General features: G+C 43.7%; 1 protein-coding gene across 4 annotated transcripts in view; it reads left to right on the forward strand.

Annotated features, from left to right (window-relative positions):
* The first annotated feature begins 2,179 nt into the window (after positions 1 to 2,179).
* Positions 2,180 to 14,318, forward strand: part of rbms2b (RNA binding motif, single stranded interacting protein 2b) — a 42,223-nt gene continuing 30,084 nt past the window's right edge. For 2 of the 4 annotated variants that reach the window (XM_066708436.1, XM_066708435.1), the window contains exon 1: positions 2,181 to 2,347. In XM_066708436.1, coding sequence (XP_066564533.1) covers positions 2,276 to 2,347 — 72 coding nt within the window. In that variant the 5' untranslated portion in view covers positions 2,181 to 2,275. Of the gene's footprint in view, positions 2,348 to 13,531; positions 13,961 to 14,318 lie in introns of those variants that run through there. The other 2 variants (XM_066708437.1, XM_066708438.1) reach the window with 2 other exon arrangements.

Here is a 14,318-nt window from a genome sequence, read left to right on the forward strand (position 1 = left end):
TCTGAATGTCTCAACAGAAATCGAGACTCATCAGACCAGGCAACATTTTTCCAGTCTTCAACTGTCCAATTTTAGTGAGCTTGTGCAAATTGTAGCCTCTTTTTCCTATTTGTAGTGGAGATGAGTGGTACCCGGTGGGGTCTTCTGCTGTTGTAGCCCATCCGCCTCAAGGTTGTACGTGTTGTGGCTTCACAAATGCTTTGCTGCATATCTCGGTTGTAACGAGTGGTTATTTCAGTCAAAGTTGCTCTTCTATCAGCTTGAATCAGTCGGCCCATTCTCCTCTGACCTCTAGCATCAACAAGGCATTTTCGCCCACAGGACTGCCGCATACTGGATGTTTTTCCCTTTTCACACCATTCTTTGTAAACCCTAGAAATGGTTGTGCGTGAAAATCCCAGTAACTGAGCAGATTGTGAAATACTCAGACCGCCCCGTCTGGCACCAACAACCATGTCACGCTCAAAATTGCTTAAATCACCTTTCTTTCCCATTCAGACATTCAGTTTGGAGTTCAGGAGATTGTCTTGACCAGGACCACACCCCTAAATGCATTGAAGCAACTGCCATGTGATTGGTTGGTTAGATAATTGCATTAATGAGAAATTGAACAGGTGTTCCTAATAATCCTTTAGGTGAGTGTATATATATATATATATATATATATATATATATATATATATATATATATATATATATATATTATTTTTACACATTTCCTATGGATTACTGTCTTGAAAGCCATTTTCTAGATACACAATTTCTTAACATGAACAAAAGTAGTCACATATTTGCTTTGTATGAAGGACTCTTAACATCATAAATTCACAGTCCTCCTGTAGGGGGCAATACAGAGGGATGTGTTGCCCCACAGATTGTCTGTGTCTACAGTACTGTTCAAATGTACAAATTGTTTCCGTTTCTAGGCAAAACATTTATAGAAAGGTTTCCTGCTTATCTGTATTGTCTTTATTCTAAGAACATATGTGCTTCCATAATAAATGTAGTGCAGCGTGGCTGTGGAAGTGTAATGTGTTGGTACTATACAAAAGTTCACATTATTTATTTTGTATTTCTTGCACAGCGTTATGTGGTTTAGTACCACTACTATTCATGAATCATTATAACTATAGCATATAACATGAAACTATAAAAATACACAATAAATAATGTGGCCATACTGCAAAACTGAGGGGCCGAATTCCTTATAGATTTTGCAAGCATCTCGCAGGACGCCTCCAGGAATCTTTTCTATTTCCTGTGAGCCCTACCGGGCCCCCTGGGGGACAAACTGCAGCAGGATACGAGCAGGAATCTGTCAGGATTTTGGCCCAAAAATCAATCAGGACTTTTGTGTGTGTGTTGTGTGTGGGCAAACAGGCATGATAACTGTGGGGTGGTTTCTTATTCATTTAATATATTTCATTCTTTATGCCACTTCAAACATGTTTTTCTACTTGCTGCAGGTAAATTGATATGAATCATGTATGGCAGTTGACTGTTAATTGTACACAGATGCACAGTGCTCCTCGTGTCCTGTACTGTAAGAAACGCTGAATATTAATATTTAATGGAGCTCTTGTACAGCTTCATAATAGCATTGCCTGAATAGATTTAGATGCGTCTGTTTGAACAGGGTGCTGCCTTTTCTGTCCTTTTCTTTGTGCACTGTTATGCCAATCAATTATTTACACTAGCACACAAACATCCAATTAATGTAAAAGAATAAGCATTTTAAAAATATGTATTTTCTAACACCACTATATATGTGTGTGTGTGTGTGTGTGTGTGTGTCCTATATAAGCCACTCTTCCAATTGTGTAAATTGGAAAAACTACCAAAGTGGCAGGAACGTTTGGACAAGACATTGTGCCTTCTTTGAACAATACCTTGCCACTTTCTTTGCTCTGCACTAATGAAGAGATGGGTTGAATTGCTGAGAAGCCTCGAGATATGAGGCCGAGTGGTTTAAAGAACAGACATGAAAGAAAAGCACATTCAAAGAGTGGTCTGTTTGGGTTTGTTTGTTTGTTTTTTAAATGGAGAAGGGACAACTGGGACGCTGCTACCAAAGCACTCATGCCTCATGGACACGTTATCTACTAGGGGCTCGGCCCGCTCCCGCGTCGAGGCGCTAGGACCCGGGGCGAGTGGGTCGGGCTGCTCGCAGCGGCGGGACTCCAATCGCTCCCCAGATTCCAGGCTGCACTTCCCGAGCTGACGTCAGCTGGCAGCCTCGGCTGTACTCGCCGCTCCGGACGTAAGTGCTGTGAAAATGCTGCTCTCCGTGCCGCCAAGGACGGGAATCAACCCCTACAACGGCTACACCAACAGAAACAGCAAAAAGGTAAAGCGATGGCGTGTTTTGCGCTGTGCCGCCGGTGTGGGCCGCTCGCCGGGGCCGGTCCCGGGCTGTGAGGAGGCGGTGTGTCGAGCGGGGCTGGGAGCTGCAGTGTCCTTGAAAGCGCAGCGCCCGGAGCCGCTCTGCTGTGCTCCCCTCAGCCGTGTGCCACACAGCAGCCGGGCAGCGCTACCGACGCGGCTTCCCCTCCGAGACCCGGCGTCCCCGAAATAACGCAGTTGTGCAGAGAATGTCAGAATAATGTAATTAAAGAGGGGGTGGGGGGGTAATCGATTATTGATACGACTGGGATGGCTTTGACAGACGTGCAATCTACATTTGAGAAAGCACTCGCATCTATTGCACGATTGGAGAAAACGGAGAACTTTGGCAAAAGTTTTTATTAAAGCCAAGTGGTTTAGTTGCCCCACCCCTAAAAATGGAAAAAAAGGAAAAAAAAACCACTACGATGACGAAACTGGGTCTCTGCTCGCCAGAAATGATGAATCGGAAAATAATTAGTACAATTAAAGCGCCGGAGCAATCGCAGTGAGCCGAGAGCAGAAGTGGAGGGTCTGTGTGGAGGAGCCGGGCTCTGGCACGGCGCCGGGTCCGACTTACTAAACTACATCTGAAACACAGCGGGAACTTGCGTAACGTGCTGTATATGCATATTGTTTGGGTGTTGCTATGCGGTTCATTTTTTTTTTTGGTATTATTTTTATTTAAACATCTGCGATATCTGATTATATATAGGCAACATATATAACAATGCAAATATGGTTTTGAAAGGTTAACTTACTAGCTTTTTTTTATCAGTTCAACCCAGTTGTGTAACTCATGCACATATGCATACGTTACAGAGAGTAATTTGTATTACTTTTTAATTACCAGCTAAAGCCTGTTTTTTTTACCTTGTTAAAAATACAACCATACAGACATTTCCCCCTATTGGTTACAATTTAAATATAAAACATACATAGTTGCATATATACTGCCTGACATCATTACTGTACTGGATTGTTTTATATATATAATATATATGTATGTATGTATGTGTATATATATATATATATATATATATAATGTATAAAAACTAGCAAGGTAAGGACTACACACACGCACATATACCTACTCGCATTTGTTATGTATTACTTTAAAAAAAAGGTCATAATTTAAGAACCACGAAGGGCAGGAATCCGGAGGTTTCCACTCAGAAAAAGGTTTTCAAAAATATCTGGTGGTCAGACGTGTGTTACAATAAACAGGCCTATAAAACCGTGTTAAAAGCTGCTGTTTCTGCGCTAAGCCTTTGATGAATTATTTATGCATATGTGTGATGTCATAATAATTTGAAGAGAAAGTTTCGAATCCCGGGCCTTATTATGGTGCAAGAGCAGCGTGTGTATAACCGATCACTGCACTAATGCAAATGAATGAGCCAGGAACCCAGTACCGACCTGTATTTTCCTTTTTGTGTGTGTGTGCTGAGCAGGGCTATTTTAAAATACTCCGTCTTTTTAGACTTTGACCTTCTGCGGGTTAATTACTAGTCCCTGCCGTATGTAAGAGTCTACCTGAATGCAAACAGCTGCCAGGTTGGTGTGCACTTCCACACGTAACTCTTTCTGACCTCTCGCAGGCCAGACCATTCATTAAACTGCTCGTTAGCCTTTTGAATGCCGGACTGTAATGGATGCGATTGGGTTGCATTGTAGTATAATTTGGGACAACCTTGTGCTGCAAGTGTAAAACGCAAACATATTAAACAATTAATAATGAAAATGAACTAACCACGCTCTTAGTTTTTGTAAACGTTTGACAATTGAAGTTAAACGTTGAAGTTTTGGCTTGCAGTTTGTAGTTGGAAATTGCTGCAGTGCAATGAATAATATGACTGTAATGCAGTGGAGCCAAATGAGTAATGCTAGACATGATGCACAGGAAACCATGGAAAAACTCGGTAGTTTCGAAATGAAAAGCAATCCTCATTTAACATCACTCGGCCTGTCTGTATACTAGTTGTGCCTACATTAATAAACATCACAGGAGAATGTAGTATAGAGAAGTATGTGCTGCATCAAGAACACATTACACCTGTTACAAAATACCCCTGTAGGAAACTAATATCTAACTGCAAGTAGGAGTGATCAGTCATTTCTGTCTGTGTGCTTAATCCAGTAATGTTTTATAGAACCCGTGGCACCGGCAAACTATAGGTAACTGGTATTTCTGCTGGGTAGATAACCGGCACGCGTTCAGAAAGGAGAGGCATTCAGTGAATGAGATGCATTACAGCGAAAACAGGTTGAGTGTGGCTGCTGATATTCCTTCATTGTGATTTTACGTGTGGAAGGAGGGAGCCCTGAGGGGCTGTGTGGGGTGAGGCGTGGTGGTTTTGTTCTTCCTGAGCAGAAGGGATGGGGAGAATGTCATGCGCAGCCCCTGGCCCCTCTCTCGCTCCATACCTGAGCTGTGCAGTTGTCGGTGTGCCTGTGTGCGTGCGTGTGTTTGTGTGTGTGTATGTACGTGACCCTGTGTATGTGTGTTCGTGTGTGTCCATATGCATGTTCCTGTGCGTGTGCCTGTGTATATATGTGACCCTGTTTGTGTGTGTGTGTGTGTGTGTGTGTGTGTGTGTGCGTGCATGAAAGTGTGAGTGTGCGAGCCTGTGCATGTCAGTGTGTACGTACCCCTCTGTGTGTGAGTGTACAGAAGTGTGTGTTGTGTGCCTGTGTGCTGGAGCAGAGCAGTGTTCAGTCGGTGCTTGTGATGTGATACCAGGCTGATTTTCAGGGGGAAGGAGGTGTCTGTTCCCCTGGCTGGTCCCGTCTCTGCGGAATGTAAACAGGCTGTCAGCGAGACATTCTGGTGTTCTGAATACAGCGCAGCGCTCGGCCTGTCTGGGAACCAGCTCCTCGGTATCTGTTTACTACTCTCTCTCTCTCACCCTCCCACGGCTCAGCCCAGTGCTGCTGCTGGAGCCAGATCTGTGAGCGGTTGCAAGCGCCGGCGGCCACCAGATTTACTGGTGGCTGCAGCAATTGTGTCCTTGTGCAGTACAACACGGCACAGATTTCCCCCTCCCGCCCCACCTTCTTTCCTCCTTCTTATAGTATTCCAAATGCGAGCAAACCAGCCAACAGGGTTACAAACCAAACCAAGCGCATAGCGTGTGATCCGGCTATGACAGAGCAAGGTCACACACACATACGTTTCAAGCATGGCTTCGGAGATGCAGCAGCGCAGGATCTGGGCGATGGTAAACGTTGAGGGTTTGGTGGGACACGTTCAGTGAGTAGGTGGAGCTGAAGGAGGGATAATGGGAAGGCAAATGGGGAAATCGCAGTACCCTGCTGTAGTCCCTCAGGGTCAGGCCCTTTCACACTTATCTTCAATGATGGGGCCTCTCATGTTTTCATTGTTTTGGTTATCCAGTTATATTTCCACTAACTATATTAAATGGGCCCTGGAAGGCCAGACTTGCTAACATTTACAACAGAGTTTATTTTATTTTGTCGAATTTCTGCTGCGAATGGAGAGTCATGTTTCTTTCTCGTACCGCAGCCAGTAGCCAAGCTGTCAAGCAAATTCGCAAATGCACAAGCTCTCTGGCAAAAAACATCTAACCACCACAAGCCTTCTAGATCCTTCCCTGCCTGAGGTCTGAGCAGTAGCCCGAGAGGGTATTGTCCATCTACATACACACAAGGAATGGGCCTGGCTTGAAGATGCCATGCATTTTGAATACGATCAGACTGGATGGTTATGGTTTCTTTTGTTAGTGTGTGTGTCTGGATTCATATGGATGCCCTGTTGTGATTTGTATTTGACTTGATTAAACCGCTGTATGTTACGTTTTAAAATTAAAGCAGTAGCTACCTATTGCTTGATCTATCGTACTTTAAGACACTAAACAATAATTAATTATCTGACTACCCTGGTCCATACCCCTCGTATTCAGGGTCATCTGACAGGACAGGGTGGGGTGCTTGCATTTCTCTCTGCGCTGGCCGTTGGGGGGCAGGAGGTCAGAGTATTTATTTATGTATTTTCCTTAGAGGAGGAGGTGTTTTGTTGAATGGGAAGGGGTACGGCTGAGAGGCAGGCCAATCCGCAAGGTTCAGAAGCATCTCTGGCCATGTGTAGTGACATTCATCACAAGCTAACATGCTGGACGGACGTGCTAAGAGTCCCTCCAGCAAGGCACCCTGTGGTGGTTCAGAATCTGACTCTATGTCAAGGGGCAGATGCCTCAGGGCCTATAAATCAATAAATATGGAGGTATCATCTTCTCTTTTGAATGAGATTTGGTACAGGCGGTTACTGTCCTCCCCAAGAAGCACGCTTTTACCCGTCCACTGCCCTTGATTCCCTGCCCTTGATTCCCTGAGACCTCGACTGCATTGGGTGACTTTTCTTGACAGAAACGCATAATTCATGATTCATGACCTTTTCTATCCAATGAAATGCACGTTGCTCTGCATTGAACTAATCCTGTTCACAAAAATATGTTAAAACGCTGCAATCTCGTTAGCATTATAGTTTGTAGGGATGTGATTTTACGAGATAACAGACAAGAATTGTAGTAGTCAAAGGAGGAATGGCAGGAGAAGTGAATTTCAGAGCGAGTGGAGAGAGGTTTGTCTTTAACTGGGATAGCGACAGTGATGAGGGGTTTGCTGATGATGGGTCTGGGAGATGCAAATCAGTGTGTAGAAATGGATGGATCAGGGTGAGAGGAGGGAGTGACAGAGAAGGAGGAGACGGGCAGGCTGATGCAGACAGAGGAGGCAGGTCAGGGGGAAAGGTAGGGCTGGGCGATATGACTTAAAAATAATATCTCTTTTTAGAAGTTTGGGCGATACGATATATATTGATTTTGTTTTTTCCAATCAAGCCACAAAATAAGACCAAAGACATTCAAACTACAAGTATTTTGTTAATCTTTCAATAAGCAAAATTAAAACAAATACTACATGCAGGCTGTCATGGTAAATATATGCAGAATGCAACACATTACAGGGCAAGTGTTGCGTGATTACTATTACGTGTGTTATGTTGTTTATATATAATGTATATAATAAAGTTTTTAAAAAGCTGGCGTTAGAATAGTTGTAATAAATCTGAAATGCGGGGTGCCTTATCCCAGGGATTTTATATAGAACAATTATCCGTATTATATTAGGATGGTACAGCAGCTCCCGTCTAAAAACTGTCCATATTCACCGATGTCTCAAAAATTATTTATTAGAGAAAAAGTGAACATTATAATGCTTACGGGGTTCGACTTCTCTTCCTCAGAGCACATATATACATATACACAGTATGATTTACTGTCACATAACAACAGTAACACAAGTAATAGTGATCACGCAGCACATGCGCAGTAAAGGTCCAGATTCAGGCAGATTGAGCACAGCCGGGTCTATAGCGGCGCATTAACATCTGCTGGACAGACATTTCTCCTGTGACTGTCGCGTCTCGATTCTACTTACAAGTACAGCACGTTGTTAATACAAAATAGTTATAATAATAATAATTATAATACAACTGTTGAACCATTTCACCATCTTAATAAAAAGAAAATGATACTTTCTGCATGTGTTTGCATTGCTTTCCAATGTATTAAAATGCAAAGAAATGTTATTATTTTTATACAAATGATATCAGTCTAAATTAGCGGGGGTGGAGGTGCTTGCAGATCGAGTTCAGCGGGGCGGACCGTGTGCGCTTGCGCATGAAAGTATCTCTTGGTTGTGTTGGTTATTGTGTCACTTCACTCTCCTCATGTCTGTCTGTGTTTTTGATGCTCATTTCTTGCCGCATCCGACACGTGTGGAAGAACGGGGAAGACTAATGACGAAAAATACTGCCGTAAAGATTGCAATTTGCGACACCTCGATATAAACGATATAGCATAATATGAAACGATAAACGTTTTTCTATCGTCATATGATATATATCGTCATATCGCACAGCCCTAGGGAAAGGTGTGAGGTGACGCCAAAAGGAATGGAGAAATCCAGCCCCTCGGATTTCAATGCGTCACAATCAGGGTCCAAAAAGAGTATGGAGCAGTGCTGATCCATATGATTGTTTTATGTGTAACAGGAAAGCCGAGCAGATAATTTTGCGGTAATTTAGCCCCCCCAGTCGCGCTTGCATGACTGGAAACCTGCTGATCGTGAGGAAATAAAAAAAATTCAATGCAATTCAAATTTCAATGGGTCTGGTAACAAAACCACAGTTATCAGATTACCGCAATTAGGGCTGTGTGATATGACGATGTATATCGTGTGAGGATAGAAAAACGTCTATTGTTTCATATTATGCTCTATCGTTTATTTTGTGGTGTTGCAAACCCCACTCTTTATTTTTCGTCATTTGGACGACGCTTTGCGTTCTTCTGGTACGTGTGGAAGAACCGGGATGCAGGCAAGACATTTGCATTCAGAAACGCAAACAAACATGAAGGAGAGTTTACTTGACACAGAATAATCAAAATAACGAAAAGATACTTTAATGCACAAGGGCCCACTTTCTGCCCCGCTCTTGTCGCCAGACTAAACTCGATCTGCAAGCAATCCCGACAATACGCCATCCGCGCACCCCGCTAATTTAGATGTATATAATTTGTATAAAATTAAAGAATTAATAGTTTGTTTGCATTTTAATAAATGGGAAAGCAATGCAAACATATGCATATATATATTTTTTTGGGAATAAAAAATAAAAAACACACATTGAGTGCCGGGTCGGGTGCCTGTCTGTGTGAAGTTTGCATGTTCTCCCCATGTCTGCATGGGTTTTCTCTGGGCACTCCGGTTTCCTCCCACTGTCCAAAGACATGCATGTTAGGTGAATTGGCCTGTATGTATGTGTGTGTGTGTGTGTTGCCCAGCGATGGACTTGGCATCCTGTCCTGGGTGTATTCCTGCCCTGCGCCCTATGCCTGCCGGGATCAGCTCCCCGCGACCCTCACCAGAATAAGCGTTTTTTGAAAATGGACACATGCTTGGGATGTGAACACTGGGGGAGCATACTCGTATGACAAGGATGTTGGGATTGGGCACAGTGTTGTGATGCAGTTACTCAACACCTCTAAAGTGCTGGGAGAAGGCCATGTAGTGTAGTGTACTCCTACAACTCTTACACTTCTCCTGGCCTGTCTGAGTCACCGCACGAGAACAAAACGCCAGCGCTTGTGGCCCTGTCAAAATGAACCATCAAGGCATGCTTCTGCAGTGCAGAACTTTGAAAATGAAGCCAGGAGATCAGCCCGTCTTTTTTCAGAAGACTGCAGATTTGTGTAATGTATGTTTAACCTAGTACTTAAATGACTGAATTACCACCTAAAAACTGAATTACTATGTAAGTTGTTGGCTAAATGATAATGATTATTATTATTAATAATAATGTATTAACTAAGAAGTCATTCACATTGATTTAAATTGAAGATTAGAACAATTTAATTTACGCAAAAAACATTTACATAAAAAATAATTTGAAATGTATCTGTTTAAAATGATGTCTACAGCACTTTGAATTTGTAGGGACCAGATTAGTGACCGTGTGCACTGTTTGACAGGTAGACAGGACAGGAAGAAAGCAGCTGTTGGTGGTGGCCATCTTGCTTGGGCACAGTGTTCTACAGCAGTTGGGCAAGGAAGGGGTTAAAGACTGCATGACTATAATGCATGGGAAAACCGTAATGGCGGAATCAGCTTTGTGGCTCATCTACTGTAGTGCTGTAAATGCTCTGCTGAGGAGAAAAAAAAAAACACTGACCTACAGATACAGAGTCCTCCCTCTGCCTGGGGATTACCCCCCCATGCAGCTTCACACAGGCACAGCGGTGACCTCTTCGCACAGGAGGCAGACCGAGGTTCTCCAATGCATCCGAAGATCGCGTAATTAGCCAACCCGTTGTTAGCCCATAGATTCTGTCTTGTTGCAAACAAGCTGTATAGTCCAGCACAGCACAGGCGTACTGAGCAATAAATGCTTGGCGTGCATGAAAGTGTCCTTAAAGAAACTTGCTTGCGTTCAGGAATGCAGCATTCTGCCGCACCAGAGTACGAGCAAAAAAAACGAAGAATGCAAATGTCCCTGCTGCCTAGATAGAGAAGAGTTGAGTGTGTGTGCCCTGTGCTTTACCTACCATGCTGACAGACCCTAATGTTCCCTCAAGCAATGTTTTAAACTGAATAGATTGAATAGAAATGCATATATTATGTTTTTATATGCAGATGTACATTTGTTAAAGAACTGCAGCAATGCTTCAGGCTTCCAGAGTGAATGAGGTGCCGTCTCTGGCATCTAAGGTGTTCTCTGGCCGTCCATGACCACCTTGGCCTAGACACAGCTTAAGCGGGGCACATTTCCAAAGTTCATTTGGGAATCCATAATGGGAAGGGAATAGACAACGCGGGAAGGGTGGGGTGGGACTCATGACGAAGTCGAATGAGAAGGAGGTAGAACGGTAGTTGAGGGAGATGAAGAGGAACCGTGCTGGTGCCAGGAGACGGGAGCCCCCCCCGTCTCTCCCGGTGCGGCGCTTTGGGGCAGGTCGGATGGTGTCATCGCCCAAGGAGTTCACGGCAAGTTCAGGTGGCGGAGTGGAGGATTCTTGACATATCTTTTACCCCATACCTGTGGTTGAGGGAGAAATAAAGGAGTGGAGATGGAACACAATAAACGCTGCGAGGAAAAACAAAAAACAAAAAGGGTCCTTTGTGCGGGAAGCGATTACAAAACCAGATGGCAAAGGGATCCAGTTACGGTGCTGCTTCCACCCCGCACCCCCACCACCCCTCCCGAATTCCCCCATTTCCTGTGCCAAATTGATGGAATTTATGAAAGAGGAAAAAAAAAAAAAAAACGCACACAAAACAAATGCATAACCTTGGTCGTTTCTTTCTTTAGATGGATGTACAAATGGTCCATCACTTAGTATTAAGATCAAATTCACACTTTTCTCCAGAGTGATGGGTACTCTTAGCAATAATTCACGCAGGTTTGTGGAGGTCCCAGCACACATGGGCATTTCGAATGCTATGTAAAGCAGTCCGGATGTATGGATCGAAGAACTGGACTGTAGGGAGGTGTCCAGGGACTGGAGTTCAATTTATTTTTTAAATAATAAAAAAAAGGCACTAGAGAAGACTGATATCACATTCTCAGAAAAAAATCTGGCTACAGCCTTTTGTTTTGGTGTTGCTAGCTTGAGAATCCAAAAGCGTATCCCCGCTTCAACTCTGGAATTCTTGAAACCACAGCGGTATGCCCCCCCTAGACACAGTGATGAAAGTGTTGAGGTCCTGGAAGGAGTGCGTTTCAGCTTCACATGATTTGCGCAAGGCATTTGGAAGGGGGGTGGCCCAGAAGCGGCAGTCAATACGCGTGTGGATCGAAGGGACAGCTTCCCCAGCTCAATGTGTTCCCAGGCACACCTCCCTCTGGGATTAAGTTTTGCCTTTTCATAGCCAACAACTTCATGCTTGACTAGAGCAGGAAGAACCACAGGAGTGAGGGCTGTATTGAAAGGTGCTGGTAAGGACACCATCGCCTATGTAGCTACAGGGCATCAGTGTACATATGAACTCGGAGAAGATGCTGCTGGACGGACTCGGAGGCAGTATTATTCTGTAACAACAGACTGTTCACTTTCCGGCTTGAGCAACTTAATGCTTCCCGAGCTTCAGAGCAGCCTTCAGGAGAGAAGTAAAATGCTTGTGCACTGAGGTAGACGGTTATTCTGCGTGGGGGGCTTCCCATCAATGCAGGATCTCTCTGAACCCAGTCTGTGACTAAACCTGGTGAGGAAATGACCGTACAATGAATGCGTGCCCTTGAGGGTGCTTATGGTTGCTTAATACACTGGATGTGTGCAGATGGAGAACAGTTGGAGAATTCGAGAGGTGGACACAATATTCTCTACAGAAACCATACGTGTGAAAACAGAAGCCTAGACTGCCGACTTGGGGGTGGGATTTTCAGTTCTGAATATTTAAAGTCTGGGGGACTATGGTACTCCCACTGAGAGTGCCATGGCAATGGAAGGCCTCAAATGACTCCCCCTTGAGCTTTGTAAATGAATTAATGTTTCTCAGTTCTCAATTCTTTTTCCTCTTTAAATGTCCCATGCACTGGTTTGGGGGAAAAGAATACGGAGCATTGTGGAGGGAACATTATTTGGGTGGGGCAAACGATTTAAGAGAATTTGCTCCCACGTAACACCCGTTGGTGGGGCAATTGGCACAGGGATTTGGGAAGAGACCGCAGGACCCGATTTACTCTTGCTGCCCTGGAATACGCTGGGCAGAAGGAGAGGTACAGCATTCCCCATCCGTAGTGGATCAGTCATTAAAGCTAAGGGTGGACTTGTGTCTTTTTAAATGTATGGTAAGGCCCATGAAACGCATTACAATAGTTGTAAATATTGAGTAACTTGATATAAAAAACAACAACAACCCAACAAAGAAGAAGTTACAGAGGGCGGCAAGAATAAAAAATAAAATGAAAAAAGATCCAACCCAATGGCCCCCAGGTTATTTACAACCTCTCCAATGGGGTTGACATTTTACCGCCAAACGTGAACTCCCTAGTACTTTTCCAGAACACACACACACACACACACACACAATACGAACAATAAAGAAACTAGCCTTTCGGTCTGCTCGCTCACAATCATCTGGAAGCGTAACATACTTTGATTAACATGTTTCAGGACAAGCTGCATTTCCCAACCCACCCCCCCTTTTTTGTGTTTTTTTTTCTTTTTCTTTCTGTCTCTGCTCTGCTGCTGGCAGGGACTCGAATTGCACAGATTAATGTCCTGGAATTCCAAGTATTCTGGGCTTAGACAATGCGCTCATTACAGGAGGGGTGTTGGCTTCGGCAAACGTCTCCGGCAGGAAAAAGTTCTTTCTGAAAAAGAGCTGGGAGACTTTATCACATCGCACGGAGGAAGCTTGTAAACCACAGGTATAACTGGAGCCTCTGACCTCGACCTTTTGACTAGAAGACACCAGGGAAAGAAGAGGAGGGCATTTGAGTTTTTCAAAAACTTTTGAATACCCCTCTGGCCCTTTTTTTTTTTCTTTTTCTTTTTCCCTTTCCAAGCTGTCAGTGGTTTAGCTCATGTGGGCGGGAGAACAGATTTTTTTTTTTAAATAGTGAGGTTTTTTTTTTTTTTTTGTCCTCTTTCCTGTCTTTCTCTCTCTAGGTACTTTTTTTTCTTTCATTCTGAATACCTTCCCTCCCGATTTTTAAAATAAATAAATAAAACATTGGTTTGTATAACGACCTGGAGTGGAAATTTAGAGAGAGAGAGCGATAACGAGAGAGAGAGAGAGAGAGAGAGAGAGAGAAGAGGAAGGCTGTCACTGGCTGGTTTTAAAGCTGCGATACAGCAGAGGATTGGAAATCGATTGCTGGATTTAAAGGACAATTCATTCCTCTCGGAAAGACAACGCTGGGGGCGTCTTCAACTTTTTGCTCTTCTGTGTGCGACAGTGGGGCTACTGGGAGCTCTCGGTTGTGGAAGCTCACTAACCCTGCTTTGTGATTATGATCTTCTCCACTGTGCCTCTCCGAATACCTTCTACAAAGCAGGTAGGATCTGAAGCTTTGAGTGTGACTCGCTTCCCTGAATCTCAGCCTTTTTTTTTTTTTAATGTATATCATAGACATTTTTTACTCTTTCTCTCCTGGGAATCTGTATCAAACTTTCCCAACCATAAAAAAACAAGTGAGTTAACACATAGCAGTGTATAGTAAGCTCAGCATCCCAGATCTACAGAGATTTAACAGGACCATTTGGTTTATGCTTTGCTGCATCTTTGGTTGTCAGTGCGGATCTATTGTCTTGAACCACACTTGTAGGCAGAAATTAATAGTAAGAAGTAATTTAGCAAAAGTGTCATCTAGAGACGCAACTATAGCATGAAGGATTGCTGCTGCAATGTGGCTG

The sequence above is a fragment of the Amia ocellicauda genome, chromosome 7, assembly GCF_036373705.1.
Source record: "Amia ocellicauda isolate fAmiCal2 chromosome 7, fAmiCal2.hap1, whole genome shotgun sequence".
Classification (NCBI taxonomy): domain Eukaryota; kingdom Metazoa; phylum Chordata; class Actinopteri; order Amiiformes; family Amiidae; genus Amia; species Amia ocellicauda.